The sequence below is a fragment of the Propithecus coquereli genome, unplaced genomic scaffold (genome assembly GCF_000956105.1).
Source record: "Propithecus coquereli isolate 6110/MARCELLA unplaced genomic scaffold, Pcoq_1.0 Scaffold1, whole genome shotgun sequence".
Lineage (NCBI taxonomy): Eukaryota > Metazoa > Chordata > Mammalia > Primates > Indriidae > Propithecus > Propithecus coquereli.
Genome location: NW_012133857.1, coordinates 27,863,507 through 27,879,715, shown reverse-complemented (window position 1 = coordinate 27,879,715; position 16,209 = coordinate 27,863,507). Strand labels below are relative to the sequence as shown.

At 40.9% G+C, this 16,209-nt stretch overlaps 1 protein-coding gene across 6 annotated transcripts in view; it reads left to right on the top strand.

The window, feature by feature from the left end:
• The window catches only part of MAGI1 (membrane associated guanylate kinase, WW and PDZ domain containing 1), a 719,842-nt gene that overhangs the window by 674,103 nt on the left and 29,530 nt on the right, over window positions 1-16,209 (top strand). For 5 of the 6 annotated variants that reach the window (XM_012638256.1, XM_012638250.1, XM_012638234.1 and 2 more), the window contains 2 exons: window positions 9,278-9,494; window positions 13,190-13,273. In XM_012638256.1, coding sequence (XP_012493710.1) covers window positions 9,278-9,494; window positions 13,190-13,273 — 301 coding nt within the window. The remainder of the gene's footprint in view (window positions 1-9,277; window positions 9,495-13,189; window positions 13,274-16,209) is intronic. The other variant, XM_012638264.1, reaches the window with a different exon arrangement.

Sequence of the window (16,209 nt, the reverse complement as noted above, 5' to 3'; positions counted from 1 at the left end):
TTTTTCCAGTGGATGGGGGAGACAGGAGCCGGGGCTCATTTTCTTAAGTTCTGGGGATCTGCTTAGTACAGAAGGTATTTGGGCTTGTCTTTAACTGTGTAGAGATTTGTGGGCAGGCTGCAGGAGCCAGGATAAAGAATGCATGTTTGGAATCTTCTCTATACAAATGTATCACAACTCTCCTTCAAACGGATGAGTTTCTTAGCTGTTTTAACTTGATAAAAATGCTATTGTTCCTTTGGAAGGAGGGGGGAAAAAGCCTCCACCTGCTCCGTGAGTAGCATTGCTCTCAACTGGTGTTCCCAGCCGTTCACATGGCTACCCATTCTCTCCCTCAGCTTTCTATGCACTGGAGGATGAATTATTTACAAACTAAAAAGCCTGTATATTTAAGGAAGAATTGCTCTGCCCTGCCCTGTATATGTGACCATGCCCAGATGGAACAATGTTCATTGCCCCAGCACTGAGAATAAGACATTCCCTTGCTGTGGAAATGTCCTTTGTTGTTTTGCTAGCTTTAGCAGCATTATGCTGCAGGTATAGGATTCTTTAAAAAAAAAAAAAGAAAATCAATGTTTTGCTGTCCTTTCTAATCTGGTTTCCCTGAAGATGCATTACCTAGTTGACATGTTAGCTAATAGCGTAGAGGCTATAGTGTTTTGCTTGGTGGTATGGGTTTTTGCTCCCCGGGCACTAATGACAAATTAAAATGCTACTTAAAAACTCAAAATGTGGAACTCCAGTGCCTGTGAAATTGATCTGGGTGGAAGGGGCTTCCCAATTCATTAACATTAGGATAAAGAGGGATGCTTCCATGTGGCTTAGAAGATTTGGGGGAGGGAATATTTACAGTTTTCTGCCATCCGGGAAAGGAGAATCTTTAAAACTTTGCAGCTGTAAGCGCTGCAGCTGAATTCTTTCCACCTGTCTCCAAGCCTGGCAGCACGAGGCAGAAGTTTATTAAGGAGATGAGAGAGCGAGCTTCCTGCATTCTTTAAACCCCACTCCTAAGTTCTGCGAAGAGAAAAACCTGCAATAATTGATGTGATTCCGATGGCATAGCGCCGTGGCGATTGGAACATTGACTTCAGGGCTGCTTCCCCTGTCAGTTTGTGTTAATGTCCAGGCAGAAAAGTGCTGGTTGGTGCCCACATGAGAACCACAGAGATGCCAGAGTGTGTGCATGTGCGCATGTGTGTCTCTCTGTCCTTGGGTCATAGTAACCCATTCAGCCTTCAGAAAAAGGGAACCAAATCTGGAAGATGTGTCTCATAAGCTTGAGTTAGCACGAGCCACCCTTTTTTCTCCTCCACCCCAGCTGTACCGTGTTGATACATGGTCTTATTTTATACACCCCATATGGAGTGGAGTTCTGACAAGGAGCACGCTGGGGGAGACAGAGCAGTTCTGCACAGGTAGCATGACATCAGGTAGCAAGGCGTTCTTTTCTGCTTTGCATCCCATTTAAACTTAGTGTGCAAAAGGATTTTTGCAATTCATTTTCATTTCTTCTTCCCCAAAGTGTTTTGGAATTACCTGGTGAACTCAGAGGATAGCAAACAGGTATCCAGCATTCACCAAGTCAGTGAAGAGAATTCCCTATGACAGTTAATTTTTGTAGAAGCCATGTCATTAGCAAGCAGCAAGCCAATTACTCGGGCTGCATTCCTAAGAAAAAAGCTCTCAACTGCTTTGCCCACAGTCTGCTGGCTGTTAATTACCACAAGCTAAGAGAGTGGTATGTTGCTGGGTTGGAAAAGAATAAGACCCCCAGCTTGGGGCTTGTCCTTACCTGATTTCTGTGCCAGGACAGGGATGATGGTTTTCACAGTATGGCTGGCACACTCTGGCAGCCGCTGTGCAGAATTTGGAGGCTCTCAGCCAAGGTCTGCTGTTGGCAGTAAAGCGTTGCTCACATCTGTGATCGGTGAGAGCTCTGTACAGGTGGGTTGAAAGCTGTTTCCCTTTCCCAGTTTGAATTTTGATGATGTCCTGCCAGAGAGACAGATGATTATGAGGTTTTTTTTTTTTTTTTTTTGGTGGGGTTGGAGGGAATCCATGAGGAAGCTGGATGTCCTGGTACTAAAAAGCCATTCAGGTAATGACAGATAGGGTCAGTTATGCAGGATGCGTAATTCAAAGCACACTGATTGTACCTAAGTGTGATTCACTGAAACTTAGCAACAGCTCTCTGCAAACCAGGACCATGGTTTTTTTTGTTTTGTTTTGTTTCTTAGAAGCTCTTGGCATTGTTGGCATCTCATATGACCGACAGCTTCCTTCTGTCTTCGTATTTTTTTTTTAAGGTTTTTAATAATTAAGTAGTTGGGTTTTTATTAGAACAGAAGGACTTCTCTTTTATCTTGTTTCCCCTCCTGGGTAGTCCCTATAGTTTACTCTTAATAAGCAATTTCACCTACTAGATTTAGTTTAAATGTTGAATTTCTGGTTTATATACTCAGTGGGTACAATGGCAGTATATTAATAAAATTTTATTAATTTAATACCTGGACTTCCATTGCATTAGGGATTTTTTTTTGCCAAATAGCAGAGACAAAAATAAGACATGTTTTCTGTCAGGTTCCAGACCTCTCTGGGAAACGGATTCAGTGGCCCAACTTTATCATCCTGACCGAAAACTTATTTAACTGAGACTCTCAGTCTAAATCACACACAAGGATCTTGTGTATGAGAATTTAAAACTGTAGATATCACACCAAACCCTGAATTTTAAGTCACTATCCACCTGTGTTTTCCTCCTAATTCATTTCCCAGCTATTGCTTCCCTTTCTCCCTCTCTTCGTCTGTCCATTTATCCATCTGTCCATCCATCCATACGTTCATCTTTCTTCCAGTCATCTATCCGTCCATACACCCATCCGCTTATTTAGCAAACTAGTATCGAGAGCCTGTTAAGGGTCAGGTGTGGCGTGAGGCACTGGAACTACTAGAACAAATAAGATGGCCATGGCACCTCTCTTGTTTCAGCTTGCAAACAAGTGGTTTATCGATAGCTCCTTTCAGTAAAAAGGATTCATTGTCACAGATTACCAAAAATGGTTATGTATTCTTTCCACCAGTATTTACTGAGTTCGTTCTGTGTACCAGACGCAGTGCCAGTATTCGACAGGAACTAAGAAGACATTCTTGCCCTCATGGAACTGGGGGGAGAGAAACAGTAACCCCATCAACAGGCAGATCTATACAGACCCTTACCTCATGGAGATTGAAATCCGATGAGGATGTGCTTTCAAACTTTCTGCAAATACAGCAGAAATATAATATAGAGCCGAGTACACACATAATGAAAATCATTCAGCTTTTATTTAAGTCCTGTAAGTCCTCATACAATGCCAAGACCCAAGATTGGGTTAAGTGCTGTGTGATTGGGAATTCTTTGGAGTTTCCAAGCAGCCTAGGCAACACAGGAAACCACATTATATGCTTAGCTATTATTGTTAGATGAAAGAAAATGTACTATTTCACTAACGAGATAAAATTTTCCTAGTTACTAAAAAAGTCCTACACAGTTTTCATATAGGGAACACTGGGTGGCGGGCAAGGCAGTTGCTTCAACAACCTCTTTATAGCAAATGTAGCAAGCTGCAAGGTAGCGATAGTGACAGGTCTTTATTCCACTGTCCCCTATCCCTTTCCCCTGCAAGGGATGCTAGAGGAAATTGCTGCAAACTAGTCATTAAGAGATGTAAGGGAGCGACTCCTTTCAAGTAATGTGCACATTGAGTGACTCCAGCCTGAATCACTCAGTTTTGTGTACCCTGCCCCGTTCTCACACTCTCCCAATTGTCTGGCACCTGTCCTCCTACTTTTCCCTGATGCCACTTGTCTGACAACCAGTACGAAAATCAATCCCATCGAAGCTTCTACAGGCTACAAGAAGCAGCAGTGAGAATAACAGTAGATGGAAGAGGGAATAGAGTCGCTTAAGTTTGTCTCCTTGCCTCTTGCCTCCCATGACAACTCAAATTCTCTGCCTTTTGGAGCCCTGGAAGATAGACGCTGCCATTGTATTAGATTCCTTAAACATCCAGTGTGAACCAGAATTTATTTTCACGTCCAATCAATGCTTTCCTTTTCTTCTCCATTAACTTCTCTCGCCCGCCTTTTTGGAAGAAATCGTTTGACTTAGACCCATAAACAGACAAAAAGAAGGACCATCTTCTGCTTTGGCTTGGATTTGAGACTGTGATTTTCACACAACCTTTAATGACATTGGCCTAATACCTCATCAGTACTTGGAGTTTTTCCTGTTGTCCACGTAAATCGCTGCAGTGGCCTTCAGTCTTGGCAGATAAGTGAACTGTAAATAATTTTGCTTTAAAATGGATCGATTTGCCATTTTTAAGCCACATGAATTCTTTTCATCATTTAAGCTCCTAAGTGCTATCTGTATTCATTTGCTCTTCCGAGCAAATATTTTCAGTTCACTTTATAAGTACCTGCATTTCAAAATCATTCCGTGAAATACTGGTGAGTTGATTTTTCCCCCCATTTCCATTTATAAAAACCGTTGCATCTTCCCAATTCCCCTGGCCCGGCAGTGGTAAGGGAATCATTCACTTCAGGGGGGGCTGGTAGGATTTTATTTTAAAAGGATCTTGTGATATAGGTTCATGGCCAGTGTGTGGCCAAGGACATTTTATGGAGTTTTTAAAATTGAGCCCATTTCCTCCTTCCTAGTTGGCTGTGATTTGAAAGTCAAATAAAATTCTTACTTCAAAAATATCAGCATAGTGACAACAGTTAGCATTGAAAATCTCTGTCTCAGTATGTGACACCCCCTCCCAGCCAGTTACTCATTTGGAGACTTTGGAGGGGTAGATAGCCTTGTCTCCTCCTCATCCTCCTCCACATTCAATCTGCCAGCAATGCCTATTGCATTTGGCACCATAGTGTCTTTTGGTCTCACTTGTTCCTGTCGTGGTCACTGTGGCTACCCTAGCATAAAGCCCCTCAGGTCCCTCACGTGGACTGCAGCTGGACCCTCCTGCCTGGCCTCTCCACTTTTACTGCTCTTCCCCACGATCCATTTACCACCCAGTAAAAACCACCAGACCAAACTGTCTGGAAATATGTTGGCTCTTGGCACATCCCTGCACTTTAAATTGATCAGTGGATTCCCCCTCTTGAACTAAGAATAAAACCTAGACTCCTTACGGTAGCCCACGAGGCCTTCAAGTTCATCTCAGGCTGCCCCACCCCCTTGCTGCACCACCCTAACCTTTCTGTTCTTCACACAGTCCAAGCTCATTTTTGCCTTGGGGACTTAGCACATCCTCTTTCCATTAATGGAATGTTCTTCCTGAGTCCTCTCTTCACCACCTGTCTAAAGGACATTACGGTATGTTGTTATCGATGTTATGCATATTTGATTAATATCCACACACATACACTCAGATACACACTCAGGTGTAAGTTCCAAGAGCTCAGGTACCATCTTTCTTATTTACACGTTGTATCCCTCAGTTTCTGGCACACGCTTGGTTATTGATATGTATTCATTGGGTGAATGAATGAATGTGTTGCAGATAAGTCACTCAGGAGAGCCTGGTCTGGATGCTCTATATTGGTGTTCTAGGTGCTTCCATCATCCTTGTTCTTAGTATGCGTAGGGCTCCTTTAACAGACTTGAAAGTGGACTGTTGACTGCAGCTACTTGTCTTTGGGCTACTGTGTCACCTAGAAAAGTGAAGTGAAAGACAATCACATCAGATGTAAATCTGAGCCTGTGTTATCACTAGTTCAGAAGTAAATTTATTCTCATGCCCAAGCCTTCTGGGAGGTAATCCAGACTGCTGAAAGGGCGTACAAATTGACTTTAATTTGGGAGATATATAAACACAGCTTTTCTCCTGAACAATCCAGGGCTCTAACCAGATAAAGGACAACATCATAGCTAATTAGCAGCTCACAGAAAATAAAAAGGCAGCTTTTGAACTCCTCTTCCCCCCATCCCCCACGCATACACAAACAGAGCACAGCTTCAAAAAACCCAGAGTGCCAACGATGTGTTAAATACAGAATGCATCTTCAAATGAAGGCATTTTCTTCACTGAACTTGAAAAGGAACATAGAGTGAGATTAAGTCTTAGCCAGGGGAAAATCCAAAAAGCTTCCAGATTGTCGCGTGTTGAGCCCATTAGTATGCCATTTATAGGTGCCAGTTAGTGGTAGCTTACTTGTGGCACAGTTTTGAAAGCACGTTCTCAGGATGCTCTTTTATTTTCCAAATTGAGGGATAAAGTTTAGATGGCATTTAAAAGGGACTCAGAGGTGTAGTTTAACCGAGGCAATTTTGCAAACTCATTCCAGATTGTATCTGTCATTTTGTGTTAAATTGGACCTAAATGAGTCATTTATTGGGGAGGTGAGAAAGAGTGTTATAATTTGAAAAATGGCCCAAGTGTTTCCAGTAGACTTCATTTGCACACTGTGTTTATGGTGAAGCCATCTCTCCAGTTAAACTTAAGAGATCTAGATCCTCCATGTCAGAGATTTATTATACTAGGACAGACATTGGAGGGCCTTGGAAATAGCTTCCATGACATCCTGAATCTGTGTGCATGCATGTGTGGGTATGTACGTAAAAGCTCATATGCATTTTCTGTGGGAGAAAGGTCCAGGACTTTTATCAAACTCTCTTGGTGGTCCAGGATTGCCAGAAAGATATATTTCTCTGATTCAGGAAGATATTTTTCTCTGATTTCAGGAAACCTCTTCCACTCTATTTTTCTCTAATAGAGTGGAAGAGGTTTGAGTTAGGTTTCAAGGGGAAACTGCCCAAGAAGATAATGGGACAGAGACTACAAAGTAACCTTGCAAAAGAAGATTCTCTCAGGTTAATGGCAGTGTGCAAGGCTTTGTGAAGAGTAGTTTCAACACAAAGGAGACTAGAGCTTCCAGGGTTAGAGCCTGCCTTTAACTGTGAAGTGAATTTAGGGTTGATGGACTGATCCTACAATTGGGCATCTGCTACTCATTTGAGGAATGAAGAGAGGGTGGGCATTTGAAGGGGGGCATGTGACTCAGGATAAACTCGGAGGTTCCTTATTGAATTATTTGCTTTTGCATTTAAAATATCTTCCCCCCACCAGAGGTGAACAAAAACAAAACACCACCAAAATGTAAAAAAAAAAAAATAGAAAGTAACGGTCGCCATTAATTCTAGTAATACAGGAAAGTATAAAGATAAGAGGGGGAAACCCACCCATAATGGCATGTTTTTCTATGTATTATAGTGTGTGTCCACACCAAAAATGGACTGATACTATAAATAAGACCCTCGTAAAGAGCACATTAAAGAGGAAAAAAATTCCCATGTGCATACAAAAGAAAATGGGTATTGATTCTCCCATTAACATTTTCTGACCCTGGAAATCTTTAGCATATCTCCCAGGGAAGCAAGAGGTATCACACTTCTGGGGCAGAGTCAGATACCTGGCCTTGGGAGCTCAACAGGGGAAGACACTGTTGGAAGTTGGCAGAGCCAGGTTCTATTTCAGGTCTTTGGAATGCTAATCTGTCCAGATCTGAACCGAGCACTTCATCCTCAAAAGAGAATCATGGTGACCTGGGGTGATGATGGTTTTTGTCCCCACCCAGACGTCAGTGTGTTTTCCTGGCATCTTCACCAGTGTGTGTTTTCCCTTGAATCTGAGTGAATTAAGCCTGTCGTAACAGTTTTACCAAGACCTCTGTGCTAGTTTGGAATATGGTCCTCACATTTCTCCCACAGGTACACCGAGTACAATTTTCAATGTTCTATCTTACCGTCATTAAATATGTGCCCAATTTTTCTCAACTTGGAATCCTTGCCAAAACCTATATTCAGATCTGTAATCTGTGATAGTCATGAGCAAATGAAGTTTTTGTCTTCCTTGGGGTTTCTTCATATGCTTGTTTCAAAGCAAGGACTGGAAGGAGAAGTGGAGGGACCTGAGAATTAAATGCAAAGGACTTTGGAAATTTCCAGTGGAATTCCAGGGCATTGAAAAATGAGGATACCTGGGGAGAAAGCAAGGAAAACCTGTCATGATAGGATTGATTGTAACACCTGGAGGAAGATTGGGGTGCTGTAAAGAACTGTAGGGAACTGGAATGCTTGAGGTCAAAGTTCTTTTAAACTGCTTTAGAAACATGAGCTCTACAGGATCTATAAGGGAAGATGGAGAGGCCCTTCCTGTCCTCTACCCTACAGAAGCTCTTAAGCAGAGAAGTATAGTGACATGGTGTCCGCTACATAGGAGGCAGATTCTAGGATTTTTACGTTGAATAGGAGAAACTGAATACCTGGAATTACCACAGTCTTTTATTAGAAAACACAAGAACTAAAATGATTTTATTTCCCACCCAGTATTTTTCCTCCCACTAGGTTTTTGCTCTCCATTCATTCACCATTCAAACAAAGAGCATTTCATAAAATGGGAAGGGCCTTTGATGAGCGGGTTTTAGTGAACAGAGACTTGCTTAATCTATTGAACTTTAAATGGAACTCTTCCCCTTTGAATATTGCTTGGACTTTGGACAAGTTGCAAATCTAAGAAGGCTGACCCCCTCAGATGTCACCTCATATATAAAGTTTGATCTGGGTTTTCAACCAATAGTAGTGTTGGCAGAGGTGAAATGTAATGCCTGCAAAGTTGATTAGCTAGGAATTATGAAAGCTCTTCATATGATAGTTATTTATATACACATGAATACCAGTGCACATATAGTGCTAGGCATGATCTTTAAAAGATCTGACCTCTATTTCTTAGAGTTTAGAAGGACTAATGGCAAACTCTTAGAGAGGAGTTGGGTGTTTTATTATTAAAAGATGCAAGACATGGAGTCTCAAAGGGCATTTTTAGCCCTGATTGTATTTCTTCTGGATATTATAGCCTTCAGTTAAACCACTCATGGTACTTTGTGTCACATATTTTTGTCAAAAAGCGGATATATCTTGAAATAAATGAGCTCTGTGTCTTAGCTGAGAACCTGTGATGAAAATTGGATTTGTTTTCTGCTACAGCCCAGGGAGCAGTATGGTTTGTGATTATGTCTTTCTATCTGGCCTGCCCCTCTGTCTGTCTGCCAGTCATCTGGGGATTTATCTGCATTCAGCATTAGCTGGAGAAAGGTGGGAGCCAAACTGTTGTTGATATATTTATGTATGTGTATGCAGAAGTGCTTTACAAAGACAAGCTGGTGGAAAACACCCACTCGGAAAACCAGGAATAATCTTCTTTTCTTGCCCCTCTCACTTGTTTACTTCCAGCAACCACTGGAAAGGAAAGACAGCCAGAATAGTTCTCAGCACAGTGTTTCCAGCCACCGAAGCCTACACACAGCATCCCCAAGCCACAGCGCACAGGTGCTCCCCGGGTACCCACCTGCAGAGGCCCCAGCTGCAGATCAAACTGACAGCTCCGGGCAGAAAAAACCGGATCCTTTTAAAATCTGGGCCCAGTCCAGGAGCATGTACGAGAACCGACGTAAGTAACATCCTGGCTCCCGTCTTCCCCAGGCCCGTCCCCAGAACTCCTTTCTCTTGAGGCTTATTGAAAATAGAAGAGTTTCAGCACGTAAACCGGATAAAGGGAAATCAGAGTGAGAGGCGAAAGCTTCTCAGAGTGAGTAGACCCTGCCGGGTACTCATAGAGGCTCCCTTATGTCTTCAGTTTAAGGAGGGAGTGGAAATGGATGGTCATCAAATAAATGTCCTGGATAAAAATGGATTTTTTTTCCTCCCTTCAGTTAAAAGAAGTGACAGATAAGAGCTGCTGTCTCATTGATTCTGCCCTGAGTGGAGATCGTGGCGTGCTCTGAGCTCATGTCTTGTGAAACACATCTCATCTACAGTAGAACATAAATATGATGGGTTCAGATTATAGGGGTAATGAGAAGGAAATAAATGCTTTCTTAGTGGTGTCTTGGTTTTTTAAAACACTGGTAATTCTTTTTTAAACCATTATCTGTCTTTCTAAACATTTCCCTCAAAAAGAAAAAAACAACAGCGAGTGGTTTGTGCTTTAATTATTTATGTGGTGGGTAAGCGTGCTCCTTCGCTTTACCTGTTTCTATAAATATGAGCTGCTGATGGCAGCCTCTGTAACTTCTGGATTCTTGTAAACCTAAATATCCCCTTCATTTTTAATTTCTTACTTTTTATCATGAAATGATTTCCAAAGACTTTTCACCCTAAGTAATACTCATTCATCTTACCAATGAAAGTTCCTAAAATGCTTTAATTTTAGGTGATACAAATTGGCTTTTTGCGGGGAGGGAGCTATTGCTGTTTTCTGATGTTTTCTGTTGTTTTCTCGTGAGTATAATTGGTCAGGGTGAAGCAGCTATAGAGTACGTGCGTCATGATGGGGGGATGTTGGCTTTGTTGAAGGGTCTGAGGAAAACTGGAAGAGAGAAGAGAGTCATGGTGCCCATCTCCTTGTCCCTGCCTCCCTGCAGTGCAGGTTTCATTCCTAAGTACAACTGTGGTCACCTCGCAGGCAGATCCCCCATGAAGAGTTGTGACAGAGAGGGTTGTGAGTTGTGTTGAGCTGTGGGGTGGGGGCACCCCAGCCTCCTGCCCACCACTCAGGCTTAGCTGTGCTGTGTTTCCTTCGTTGCCTGAGGCAAGCGTTGGGAGACTTCAGCTCCTCTGCAGTCCAAACAGAACAGGGGAGTTGGCCATCCCACAGGGTAAAACTCAACAGTTCGGGGGTGCAGGCGAGCCTGGAGTCTTGCCGATTATTACCAAAGGTTAGAAGTCACTGGGGTGCCCCTCCGTCCTTTTCCTCCCCAAGGGTGAAATATCATTGCCTTCTTACTGCAACAAAGCATGGAATCAAATAGGCTATTTGGCTGAAAGTTCACTCTGCAGATGGAAGCCAGCTAAAGTCGCCCCTAACGTCCCTTGAGGCCAGGCCAAGGGAGATGAAATTCCATTTGGAAAGTTCTTATTACATAGTAGATGCTAAGTAGGAACTTGGGCTCTGTCCTCACTATGTCTCCTCATGAACTGCAGTGATTCCACAGAAGAAAACCATGGAAGAACCGTGTTCCAGAGAGGAGTATTTTCACATTCTTTCCACATTTCTCTCTAACTGTGCGGCTGCTCCACTCAGTGGCCCAGCTTCAGTCAGTGTTGAGATATTGCTTTATTGACTGTGCTCCTGCTTTCCTCAATACAGTACACACTTACGATTGAGTTTTCCATGTAGGAATCTTTTTGTGATAAAATAAATCGTGCTCTGAAGGGCTGGCAGGGCACCCTGGATTGACAGGACCATTCTAACACATCTGTTTGATAGGAGGCTCCCGCACAAATGCCATTTTCACCCTGGTGGAAGCAGAATTTCTTAAGAATTTTGTATTTAGTCCATTTTTTTAAAAAGTTGTCATCAGAAAAAAAAAAAAAATAAGAGAAGTAATGTGACCATAGCCAGCTGCTATAAAGCACTGAAATTGCTCAGGTGGTAGCCAGGCTGAAATATTTGGAATGGTAGCAGTTTTTTGTTGCTTCACTTCACTTTTTTTTTTTTTTTTAACATCTGAGGAATTGGATATAGCAGCACAAATGAGAATCAATTTCATTTTGGTGATTGGAGGCTCTGTAACTGAGTGAGAATAGCAACCTCATTTACGTTAAGATTCACATGGATTCCTTCCTTACTACTAAATAAGGATAATGATAAGACTTCCCTCCTCGTTCCATGATAATTATTCAGTATCTATCACAGATTTTCTTCTTTTCACAGTACCTAGGAATGAATCTGCATCAGTCTGGTCTTTGAATAAGTATTTTCCTTTATCTTAGATTAGTTTCTGCCATTCCCCAGGTTGTTTTGTATCTTGTCTTTTGGAAGAAAAAAAAGTGTATAGCCTTGTTAGACATGACTCCCTGCCCCCTTTTCCTAAGACATGGTAAAATGACCACAATACTCCAGGAGAAACAGGAAAATTGAAATCAGCAACAGCACCATAACTGTACATTTTCCCCTATGTGTTGAAAATACGTTTTCCTTATATTTTGTTGTAAAGAGCAATGTAAAGATAAACTCCATCTCTGATCACGTTCCTTCACATGGTCTAAGTATTTTGCAAAATACCCGTATTTTTGATATGGCCATCTCTCAAAACAACAGTGTCAGAATGAATCAATCTGAATTACAGACATGTTAATGAATCCCTTTGAATGGTTTCAATGTTTAATTAAAAACAAAGACAAGCATTGGAGTCCTTTAAAAGCCGTGTTGCCTGTTTTGTATTTTCTCCAGGTAAACATAGAAATTGGGCACATATCTTTAAAAATGACATGGATGCACTCTTACTAGTAAATGTTCAGGAAAATAAGCTAGTGTCCAGTAGTGTTTACTACAAAAGAAATTCTAAAGGTTGTATATAGTTGAAACTTTGCCTGTTCACAATATAGTTTGGAAAGAAAAAAGCTCAAAGCTGTCATATTAACCAACATTTTAAACCTGTCCTGCTTTGGAGAGACTTGCTTATAAGCTTGGAATTGGTGAATGAGCTCCTTTATCACAGTGAGTTTAAGAAGCTTGGGTGTGCTTGTAGATTTTAAGAACTACTAGGACAGTTTCTGTCTGTGTGTTTTTTCAGATCTTGAACAGATCCAATGATTGACATCTCTAAATATAAGACTATTCTGGTTTGAACTGCCTAGAATTCACCTCAACCAGATGTTAGTACTAAAATGAATTCCATTAGGAACTTGATACCCTTTTATTAATAAATGCTGAGGAGTAGCAGTAGGACAAATACACTTAAATTTTTTCAAAAGACAATGAGAATTTAGACAGACCTTCATGACATGATTGAAACAAGGCCATTTGATGCTCTACCGACTGAGCTATCCGGGCTCTAGAAACAAGGCCATTTGAAAATGTGTATGTTAGGGTATAATTAAATGTGAAGAATTTAAGATGGTAATGGGAGTTATAGGAAACCTTCAATGGTACAGTTGTAAATTCTAGCTTTTTGACAAGTAAAGCACTGTGGGGAAAAAGAAAAAGTGGGATCAGACTATAGTCCTTTAAAGTCCCTAGCAGCCATGACCTTTACTGTGAAAGCTGAACTGCCTGTTCCTTATCCATCAGAACTAAATGAAAATGAACTAAGAGAAAGAACGTACACTAAGCTTTGCAAAATTATGAAATTAATATTCCAGCTATGTCACCTTCGCCTGCGTCGGGATTGAGCAAGGGTGAGAGAGAGAGAGAAATCAATTCCACGAGTTTTGGAGAATGTCAGAGTAAGGATCTGCTGCAAACTTGTGTTTCTCCGTTATCATTCATCCTGTTTGATGTTTCCCATCAGTCTGGGGGTCTGGGGGCCTGGGGAGAAATTCAGAAAAGAGGGAAGAAAAAAGCAGCCCGAAGGGAAGTGCTTTGGTGCTGCTGTTGACCAAATGCAAACCAAAGACAAGATGGAATAAAAAGCGATAAGCACGTCTGCCGAGTCTGGAAGGTGTGTCTGTTAGTAATGGAGACACCAGAAGGATTCTCTGCAAACCTGGTGATTCCATTCTCTCTGATTTTCAAAGGAAGTCTTTTGACTGCTTTATTGAGTTTGGGAATGCCAGTAGGAGATTAACTGCAGAGATTGTTCCCTACGTAAAGGCTTAAAATGAAGAAAACTGGACAAGATTTTCTTAGCTCTATTTAATTTAGCCTTACTCAAAAAAAAAAAAGTTATATTAATGTCAGAAAAATGACTCTACCCCACTGCCTCCTAAAAACTTAATTCTAACAAAACCTGAAATAAAAAGGAGAACAAACCATGTGAGGCGAGTGGTTTAGAAACCTCAGCGCCTTTATGAAGAAATGATGTCAGAGGACGCAGAGAAGAGAAATTTTATAATCCCATAATAGGTTTCAGTACTGATTTATCACCAAAGTTATATATCTGGGTAAATGGCATTTAGTTGGTGGAAGAGTAAAATTGTTAAAATGCTAAAATTAAAGACCCAAAAGACTTTCTTTGTAACACGTCTGTGTGTCAGTGTTTGTGTCTGTGTTTTGTGGCTCATCGTTGGTGTCCTTACCATTCCTAGTGTCTGTGGGCATCTTCCTTTGCAACAGAAAACTTTAAAAATAAATTTGACTTTTTCCCACTGGTTCTCAGAAGGAACCAAATGCTTTTTTCCCCCCTGTGGACTAAACTGTGTGATAAGCCTAAGTCTGTTGGCCACAGCCATACCATGATAGCTTCCACCTAAATGAGCAACAGAAGGCAGAAACTTGCTACATTTGGTATCACCATAGGATGGGCAAATGTTCCGGTGTTAAATGATGCTGAGGAAAATGGGTCTGGGCTGGAGGTCTCCGCAGAGGCCCTTGCGTTATTCACAGAAAGGCCACACGCTCAGCAGACCTAAACCAGGCTCTGCCAGGAACCCAGTGCTGGCTGGAAAGCGCCAGTGGTCTATTTTGGTAACAGTCTTCCTGCTTGAGTGAAGCAAAGATGGAGACACAACTTGATTTAATTTGTTGTTTCAATGAGGCTATTATAGCAAACACCCTTTTAGCCACCTACTCAAACAGAAAGAAAATATTGTTACCTTAGTGTGCTGGAAAAAATATCACTCGCAGTTGTGTTTATGGGGGTCTGATGCCATAGCTTAGCTCCCTGTTCCGTGGTGTTTTGCAGCTTAGCCTCAGCAATTGTAATAAAAAAGCCATGGATAAAAAGCACCCGTTCAAAGCCATGGCATTGAGACAGCTCAAGCAAAAATATCAGATTCAAACTCCTCTGATTTGTACTTACTGTTAACTTAGTTTCTTCTTTCTTGGTGTATTCATTCACTATACAGTTTAAGCTTGTGGGTGAGTCACTAAAAAGGGATATTTCCTACCAACTTGAAATCTAAACATCCACCTTCTTCTTCCCTATTCCGTCGTTCAAAATTGAAGAATACGAGAATTAAAATCTCGGGCCTACACACTTCTTTACCCCAAAATTCAGTTAATTAAATAAACCAGAAAGTGTGCAGAACAACATTTGAAAATCTCCTTTAGGATTCACTGCAACTGAATTACATTTTTTCTCTTTAAATAAAAGATATGTCATTTGATAGATCATAAAACACCCTATGTATATGCTAACATATTAAGTAAGAATTAAATAGAAATAACCCTCTTTATTACCTTAGTGAAGTAATAGAGTGGTGTATAGAACAATTTCATATATAGTAAGCATTTTCTTATGGAAATTACCTTTCTTTTAAAAAACGAGATTTTCATTTTAAAGCCCTGGACCATTATTAAGTATTGAAAGCAAAATATCAAGTTATTGGATAATGAATTAATACGTACAGTGTTGAAATATCATAGGCAAATTCTGGAGTAAAGCCCTAATTTTAGCAGTGAGATATGGTTCATTAATATAGAACTTTTTTGTCATCACCATTGATCTTAAGGATATGGAAGGCTGGCTACCTTTTGGTAATAATGTTGAAATCCTAGTAAATTTTGTACAGTCGTCCATCAGTATCTGCTGTGGATTGGTTCCAGGATCCCCCCCGCTCCCCAAGGATATCAAAATCCATGGATGCTCAAGTCCCTTATATAAAATGGCATAGTGTTAAATAAAACATATGCACACCCTCCCATATACTTTAAATCATCTCTAGATTACTTAAGATACCTAATGCAATATAAATGCTATGTAACTAGTTGTTACACTGTATGGTTTAGGGAATAATGATAAGAAAAAAAGTTTGCACATGTTTAGCACAGATGCAACCAGTATAGGCCTAACTAAAATTTCTATCCTGGTTGGTTGAATTCAAGGATGCAAAACTTGAGGATATGGAGGGCCGATTATATTTGGAAATACTAGGATGTTTGCGTGGTATTTGTTTGGCAAAAATAATCTAACATCAAATTATTAGTATTGCTGCTATTGATTGTTTTAAGGAAGAGAAAAGCGAATTAAAAATAAATTAGAAACTCTTCTTAAACCAAGTTGTTTTCTCTCATCCTCTAGTTGATAAAACATCTGGTGACTGAGCAAAACTTCTAAATCCTTAGAGCCAGCTTCCGCTTCAGAGATTACTCTGATTTAGCATGAGTTCTGTTCCGGGACGTGGACACCTACTTTGTGATGTATCACGTGATAATTTTAAGTTACATAATTCTTCTTGCAAGAATACTGAGTAGAGGCCGGGCGTGGTGGCTCATGCCTGTA